Below are 8,726 nucleotides of genomic sequence, written 5' to 3'. Positions count from 1 at the left end.
CCCCCCCATAGCCCCCTCATAGCCCCCCATAGCCCCCCATAGCCCCCTACGGACCCCCCGTGCCCCACACCCCGAGGGGCGGGGCGTTGGCGGGGCGGGGCTATTCGTGGCCCCGCCCCCGTGCGGGCCCCTCCCCGCCGCCGGGAGGAAGGGGAACTGGGCGCTCGGCCCCGCCCCTCTCCCGCCGCCGCTGTGGGGCCGGGCCGGGCCGAGCCTGAGCCGAGCCGGGCCGAGCCGAGCAGTGGCGGGAGAGCGCCCCGGGGCCATGGCAGGGTCCGGGTCCGGGCCGCGACTGCTGCTGCTGGGCTGCGCGCTGGCCGCCGGCAGCGCCGCCTTCAACCTGGACGCGGAGCGGCCGGCCGTCTACTCGGGCGCGCAGGGCAGCTACTTCGGCTTCGCCGTGGATTTCTTCGCCCCGGACCCCTCCTCGTAAGTGCGCGGCTCCCCCGCCCCGCCGGGTCCCGCAGCGACCCAGCCAGGACCTCCGGGCCGGCCTCGCTCCGGGCCGGCCTCTGCCCGGCCTCCCCGGCGGCCGGCCTCCCGGGGCAGGCTTCCCCCTGGCGGGGCAGGCTGCGCCCCCCGCTCTGCGCCACCCGGCTCTCGGGAATCGCAGCCCGGGCTCCCCGTGTAGCTGTCGGGGTGGCTGCTGAGCCCGCAGCGGCAGGGAGCAGCTTTGGGGTTCTCGTTTGGTTGGTTTTGGGGTTTTAGAGCCCAACGGGTTTTAGGCAGTGAGGGAGAAGAAATAACTTCGTATGTTGCTCCAGTGGCAGTTTACTTATCGCCTTGTCTTTACTTGATATTGGTAAAAAGTAGAGAAAAAGCACCCTCTGTCCAGGTAACACCCGTGGATGCCCGGCCTCGCAGCCGAGGCAGTGGCTCAGGAAGGCTCAGGCTGCAGTGGCACGGCACGCTTCTAGCTGTGGGACACAACATTCGGGAGTCCCGTGTGAAAGAAAGCCTGCGCCAGGAGCCCTCGCATCAAGGGTCCCTGGTGGAGGACACAGCCGCAGCGCACATTGGCTGCGGGGGACTTCAGAAGCACGCTAAAAAGGCCTTTCACGCACAGAAGAGTTGCACATGACAGTCTCTAGTCAGCGCATGGCCATGCGTGACTGTTGGCACACGCCAGGTGCCAGCCCATCCCTACAAGCACAGCTCTGCGCCTTCACCTGCCGGGCACGGCAGCGCGTCGTGCTTCTGTCCACAGCGCGCAGGCTGGGGAGCCGTGTTGTGTCGGGTAGGGGATGAGCAGCGTCAGAGCGCAGCTGATGTGGTCCCATGGATGGAACAAACTTCCCTCTGTTGCCATCTTTCCCAAAGTATGTAGGTTAGAGACTTCTTTGTATTTAGATAGGGAATTTGTAATATCACTGGCAGTTTATAAAACCAACAATCAAATTTGCCCAGTTTGTCTGTGATGATAAAAATGCATTATTTTGTTTTGTTGTGGGAAGAGAGGTGACTAAGCCTTTCTCAAGTCCTATAATGATTCCTCCATTGGTAGTCCTCAGTGCAAAGATTATCTTAAGAAAGAAAGGTTAAAATAGCAATAACTTCCTTTAAAAAGCAAATATTTCATCTGTCGTCTTGTCAAAGCTAGTGCGCTACGGGTAAAGTGGGAGGCAAGCTAGTACCCGTTTAATAGATAGTAATTATAATAATTGATGTGTTTCTTTACTTGGCACTATGGTGTTTATTTTTAAGCATTTCTGTTATGCCCAGAGAGAAGGTTTCGTGTTCATTAAAAGCATTTCAATTTCATGTTCTTGGAATTAAGAGATTCTGTGAATGGCAGCTAGGGGAAACAAATGGATTGCCCCAAAGACTTGCTTTTCTACCAGGGTCCATACCAGGAAATTTTTAAGGTTCTAGAAATTAAACGCAGTTGAAAACTAATCTTGTATGTTGGCGTTCTTACGAGTTGAGCTTTGGTAAGGCACTGCATGTTTGTATGTGGTATTTACATGCTAAGAAGAAAAAAACATAGCTCTGTGCTGAAGTCTGGAGGATGCCCATCACAACCAGAACAAGTTGGCTAAGCCTGGATCAGTCTACATGTAAATGTTGTCTCCAACCAGCTTGTTCAGCTAAGGCAATTTCAAAACCAAGTAACTGTGCTATCTGAAATGGGCTGATAAGACTTGCTTTCACAAGCTGTGTTCTGTCCTAAACAGTCTAAATGGAAACAGCGGAGCAGATTTTGCTAAGAGGAAGTATTTTAGTTTTAGATCTTTACTTCTTCTTTGCCTATATCTCAAATCGACTTCCTAAGGAAAGTGCTGATCAGTCAAGCGTGTCTCAGCTGTCGGAGTTCCTGGAAGATGTTAACAGCCCTCTTTGGTCTGGCTTTGTAGTTGGTCTGTTTCTGAACTTGGCAACTTCTGAATTTTACCACCTGCAAAAGCCTAATCTCTTAGCAGTTCCCGCTCAGAATGCACTTAAGTTACTTATTTAAGCAGAGATTTATAAAATGACACAGCCATATAAAAAAAACAATGACTGTGTAAGGAATTTCAGTAAAGATTCATTAATGGGCAAACCTGTGGTTGGCAGTAACTTGGGTGCTTGGTGATTGCTTTTAGAGGAGTGTTTGCTAATGGGAGGCTGACTCACCACTTAATACTTCCTGAGCTCAGAAGCACTGCTGTTTTGTGTATATATCACTGAATATTTTTGTCTGACTTCCATGAATTACTCTTACATACAAACTGAACCAGAAATGATGTCAGACAATGACTTTTGTAAATTACAGCAATACACGACTTCCTATTCTGAAGCATAAGCGCATGTTTTTGAAAGGGAAAAAGAAGAAAATAAAAGGCATTTATCTCATTTTAAACTTCATTCTAAGCAGGTCAGAATATTTTAATTCACTCATTATCATTTTTTTGCCTGCTTTTGTTCGCAGAAAAGAGGGAGCCAGGCAGGACTTGAAACTCAGTAAGAATTGCTGTGAAACTCAAAATAGTTTTAGGCAGGCTTAGATTTGAATGGATAAGACCTTTGCTTCATTAACTCTTTAAGTGTTATAAAGTAGCAATGTCCTGCCTTAAGTTTTGGAACTTTTATTTCCTCTTTTTACTGCAGGATATTTCTTCTGGTGGGAGCTCCGAAGGCGAACACCACCCAGCACAACGTTGTAGAAGGAGGCCAGGTGCTCAGATGCAACTGGAACTCAAACAGGAATTGCCAGCCCATAATATTTGACTCCACAGGTAAGAAGCTGTTCACTGCAGGGGAAAGGGGGGAGGTTCTCTGCTCTAGTCCTGTGGCAGCACAGCAGGGATTCAGGTGGTCGTGGTGTTTCCTGATGGTCAGTTTGAATGCGGTGGTATTGGGACTGGCAACAGGTCAAGGCTTCGTTTTGTTGTTCTTCTCCTCTGTCTATGAGAACTGTTGTATGTGGTAGGTGCTGAAGGCCTGAGCAAACATACATACGTCTTCTGTTTCAACCTGATGAGTTATTTCCATTTCTTCTCTGTACTTGCCAGCAGTCTTAAAGCATTTAGCAACCTACTTGCCAATAAAACCTTGAGGGAAATGACATGCCTATAACAACACAGCATACGAGTAAGTGTGCTCTCTAGTATCAGCAGAGGTGGTGGATGCAGAAATATTCAGAACTTTCAACTGAAACTGGGAGTATCAGCTTAAAACCGCAGTGCACATACCTTTTTTTAATTTTTTGTCTTTAATGTAGCTTGATAACATTTGTGACGTTGCTGATGCCTCTGGTCAGGCATTGCTGTCCATTTCTTACGTGTGTTAAAGCTGAGCAGCAGCGATGCTGACAGAAAACATTTCACTCCATCTTCATGCTCCGGTACGCACAATGATTTCCACAAGCTGCAGCAGGTCATGTGGGAGCGCACTGCATGTGCTTTTCTGCTCGTGCCACTCAGGGCTGAATCCTCCACAGCCTGATTCAGGCCAGTGGAAAAAACTGTGTGTCCTGGTAGTGGATTAGCAAGACCCGCATGGTATGGCAGAGGAAACACCTGTGCATTAAGGTCTGGTTGGTTATAATTCATTTCTGCCTCTGCTGGTATTTTGACTCCGTAGTCTGAAGGCTATGTTTATTCAGCCTTTGTAAATTAGGTATGACACAGGGGAGAATCTCATTCCAGTCCCATCATCGAGGTATACCACAAAATGCTGCTGGTGTTCAGAAAAATACATTCAGGCTTCAGGGCTCTGACAACTCTTATTAGTTCTCTTGCACAAAAAAAAAGTACATAAAGATGCGTGTAAAACTCAAGTCACTGTCAGCCTCTACATCATCCTACTGAAACCTTTCTGCCAGATTACTGGAGATCTCTAGTAATCTGCAGAAGTATGCCATTTTGTCTGCATCAGTGTAAGGCAGCAAAAAATTGCTTTTAATTTTTTTTGGTTTCACTTCGGGGGTTTGGGCTTAATCTTTTCACCAATACACTTTTTTTCTAACAATAATCTTGATATCTGTAATATTCACCACTAATATAATAGCTAAAAAACCTCTTGTGGGGAATGATGAACCTCTGGGTTAGATACATCTTCAAATGAGAATCACAGAGCATGCATCTGTGCTGTGAACATTTGCAATGCACTTCTCAATATGCTAGGCTCAGTAAATAGACACAAAGGCAACATCGCTTTGCTTCGTGTCTGTGTTTAAGGTATATGCTACTGGGCAAACAAACAGCATTTTGCTTACCATTTGCCCTTAAAGTAATTGTGCATGTAAATCACTTGAAATTCAACAGTAAAGCTAGCATGCCATAGAGGCTAAAGAGGATTTCTGTCAGGCACATTTTAACACGTTCCAGCTTTGTGGTAGTGGAGTGGGAAATAATGTATTTGTCAATTATTCTCTGGGTGAAAGGGGGCATTGTATTTCAGCATAATAAAATAATCAACATGCTGAAACAAAATAAAATGTCTTTTTCTTTGTGTATAATACAATGGCTGATTCCCTGCGTTAGGGTGACTGCATCTTACTGCCAGCACGGTGCAGTCCCCAGTTCCTGCCTGCCCCTACGCAGGGCAGCGATGGGAATTAGGGAAGGCTTGCGATGCCCTTCACAGGAAATGGGGAGCAGATGATTTGACTGCTGATCTGTGCTGCTAACAGGAAGGGGTTTTTTTAGATGGCTAAATGCAATTTCTGCAAGAATTCGGGCTTGTCCATCCACTACGTCAACATTCGTGCGCTTGGGTTTGTAACTGCAAGCATACTGCTTAGCCCTGGCAATACAAAGCAGATGTATTTTCAAGCTTATTTAGTTGTTTTGTTAATGGAAGAAGTAACACACCTTCTCTACTGGGTTTCTTTGGAGTTCTTTTCCAATTGTTCACAGCTAGTGAGAAATCTGACCTCTGAAAATGAGACTGCTCGTATTTGTGGCTTCTTCTGGATCTGTGACCTGCCTGCGGCTGCCCAGCTGTACATGGAGCTGCAAACTGCGAGCTGCCCCCTAGAAGGCATGGTCCTGCTCTTGCCCCCCAACATCCCATGCCAGTCCAAGCTACTGCCTCGTACACAGCCTGCGGGCGAGGAAGGGGCTGTGTCTCTGTGCCCCGAATGTGGCCAGGGAATGGAGGAAAGGGCGAGTCTTGCTCTGGCTGCCCGAGGTCTTCTGTGCCCCTTTGCCTGGTGGTTGTGCCACAAATAAGTACAAGAGTAGGGTATTACAGAGGTCAGTCAAAGCAGGGTGTTTTTTCTTAGACATATTCCTTATTTTCAGCTAGGTTTTCCTCCAGCCGTGAGGCCTTTTTTCTTCTCCATCCATATACAGGCCACGCTGAGCACAGCTGTGCAGCGGTGACTGCATCAAAATAGGTTTATTTTCCAACACTTGCTTTTGGCTTAAATATTGTTACGTGTAGCCACTTGGTTGCTTACAGCTGTTGGTGTGTATTGTGTTATGTAGTCAAAGAGAGAAGGTGCTCCCTGCTTTATGCTCACCTTGAGGAGGGGTTCTTGGAGCACTTACCTTCTGCTGGCTTTGCTGGTGACTTGCACTTGCTCTCACCCAGCTCCTCTGGAGGAGAGCGAAACGTCATTGGGCTGGGAGGCCCTGCTCCTACTGAATTTGCTGCCTGCTTCCTTCCTTCCTGTGCATGACAGCTGGGCTCTTCTGGGAGGGATATCTGGGTGCCTCCCGATAGGAGTCTGTCCATTGAACTCGCATCTCTCTCGTATTGAAACTGTGTGCATGTATGTGTGCGTACAGCATTTAAGTACATACGTGGATTTTTCCCCCTAGCATATAACACAAATCTTACTGAAGCATGTTACAATTTTTAAATTGCTACCCAGAAATAAATTCTTTCACCCTGCCTACACAGGTTTTCTCATTTAAAGCAGCAACATGTTTGCAAGGGGAAGGGGTGATCTCACCTTCTCCTAGGTGTCCTAGGTCTCCCTGCATGCTGGTTACACTTGTGTGGAAAATACACTGGAGAATATTCTCCATGTGTGCCTGCGTGCATGTTTCTGCGTGCATATTATACTAATTGCTTTTGACATTCTGGTATACATGGTGGCTTTGGAAGGCAAAATGTTTATATCACACATTAACACTTCCCAAATGTAAAGATGCTTCACTGTGGGGCTTCTCAGAGTTTTAGTACTGACATCAGTTGGCTTTGATTTAACGTAGTTATGACTATGTGAAAATTGCATAACAAACATATGTGGTAGAAAATGCCCTCATATTCGGGGGTGCCTATAGCTGTGCTGCATGTGCTTGTGTGTACATGGTCAGAACATGAGTACTTTTTTTTTTTTGGAAAGGCTTTCACATATCATTTGACAAATGTTTCAGGCAGGTTTTTCCTCTTAGAAGCACATAAAGGGTAATGTTAAAAAGAAACCAGCCACCCAAGCAAGCTTCCTCACATGGACGATTTTGTTGATCTCCTGCAGAACTGAAATAAGAAGCAGTGCTTGTGTCTGGTACTCTGACAGGTTCTCTTTCCAAACTATTGATAGAAGGAGCTCTTGCTAAATAGTGTTACATAAGCACTGAACTTTCTTGCCTTGTTCCTGTTTGTCTTGTTAATTCAGTAGCTAAACATGCCGCTGACACAAAACTGAAGGTCCTTGTGCTTGTGTTCTTGTATATCCTGACTTCTTATTACATTTGCCACAGCTTTACCACAATTTCAACTGAATTGTTATGTAAAATAGTTGGGATTTTTTCCCTCTGTCTCAGTCAACTTTCAGAGTTTCAGAATGTGTAGGAGGGTCTATTGCTTCAGGAAAAGCAGCCGGGGAAACTTAAGCTGGAGGTGGTGTGACATGTGTGCCAAACAGCATTATTAAATCCTTTCCTTTCCAAGACGCCTTACGTTTCACATTCAAATTACTCAAAAAAAAAAAAAAAAACAAACCCAAAACTTACAGGTCAAGGTAGATAAATCTTTGTCTTGATTTGTATACACCCTTCACGTGAATTAATTTGGTGACTCAAAATTTTTTCTTTTTTTTAAAATCCATAGCAATAGGGAAATGTATCAAGCTTATAAAGAAGAAAGAATCTGGGTCTGCAAGTGGGAAAATTGCTCTTACATTTTGCCTTTACAAGCATTGTGTTGTGTTTTTTTTTTTTACTTCTATTATTCTTTAGCTCAGATGCTAAAAGATATGATTGAATTATTTTTCAGGATCTGTAAACCTGTTTGTTCTGTAGGTACTATTGTCTGTACAGAACTGACTGGAGAGGTGGTTCCTCTCTTAGAAACCTTAGCAGTGTCTTAACTGAGTGGTTGGCTTCATTTGCCTTTTTACTTAGTGTTTTTTTTTCCAGGAAAAACATACTCCTTGCGGGTATGCTGTAAAAGGAATGCACTTAATATAGCAGTCCATTTTCTGTTTCTGATCAGTTTCGAGACGAGATCCCAAAAGGCTTGTTTTAAAGACACACCTCTTCACCCTCCCTTCTCTCCTTGCACAGTCTTCAGTGATGAGCCTAGCAAAGTTTGCACAGATACTGCCACGTTACTCAAAGTATTTCCAAAAGCTTGCTCAGGGAACAGATTCTTGAAAAGTTCAAGTTTTTCTATGTTATATTTATTTTCTACAGTTTTTCATTTCATTATATAAAATGATGATTTTTTTTTTGCAAGAGGTGGATCAAAAGCTTACTGATCCAGACAGCAGAACCAGGGAGATCACCCGGTCAACTGTGGTTTTTAGGAATATCAGCAGGGGTCATCGTCTTTTCTTTCTTTTTATTTATATATTTTACAGTTTGGCATACATGGTATAGCAGGGTGCATAAACCCAGCTGATGTCTGACATCCAGATAAGTACAAAGAGGGTAGGTTTAGATTAGACATCAGGAAGAAATTCTTTACTATGAGGGTGGTGAGGCACTGGCACAGGCTGCCCGGAAAAGCTGTGGCTGCCCCATTCCTGGCAGTGCCCAAGGCCAGGCTTCATGGGGCTTTGGGCAGCCTGGGCTGGTGGGAGTTGTCCAGGCCCATGGCAGGGGGTTAGTACTGGGTGGGCTTTAAGGTCCCCTCCAACCTAAACCGCTCTGTGATTCTTTTGCCGTAAGATTTTAGAGAGTGGGCTCACGCCGCTTTTTCATTCTGACATAAGAAATTCTTCAGAGGCTTATGTAAGCAGTCGGAGTTAATCAGACTGTACACGTGTGAGAAATATGGAGCAAATTAATGTAAACCAAATGAGTTCCCTATGTGCTTGTTTTCCAAAAGGAAACAGTCTTCTTTATAAC

The 8,726-nt window shown here is 45.6% G+C and overlaps 1 protein-coding gene across 1 annotated transcript in view; it reads left to right on the top strand.

Annotated features, from left to right (window-relative positions):
* Positions 1-148: 148 nt before the first annotated feature.
* Positions 149-8,726, top strand: part of ITGAV (integrin subunit alpha V) — a 46,759-nt gene continuing 38,181 nt past the window's right edge. Inside the window, exons 1-2 of the mRNA XM_080598790.1 lie at positions 149-429; positions 3,088-3,215. Coding sequence (XP_080454916.1) covers positions 266-429; positions 3,088-3,215 — 292 coding nt within the window. The 5' untranslated portion in view covers positions 149-265. The remainder of the gene's footprint in view (positions 430-3,087; positions 3,216-8,726) is intronic.

Source organism: Anser brachyrhynchus (assembly GCF_964034855.1).
Source record: "Anser brachyrhynchus genome assembly, chromosome: 7".
Taxonomy (NCBI): domain Eukaryota; kingdom Metazoa; phylum Chordata; class Aves; order Anseriformes; family Anatidae; genus Anser; species Anser brachyrhynchus.
This window is presented reverse-complemented; position numbering and strand designations above follow the sequence as displayed.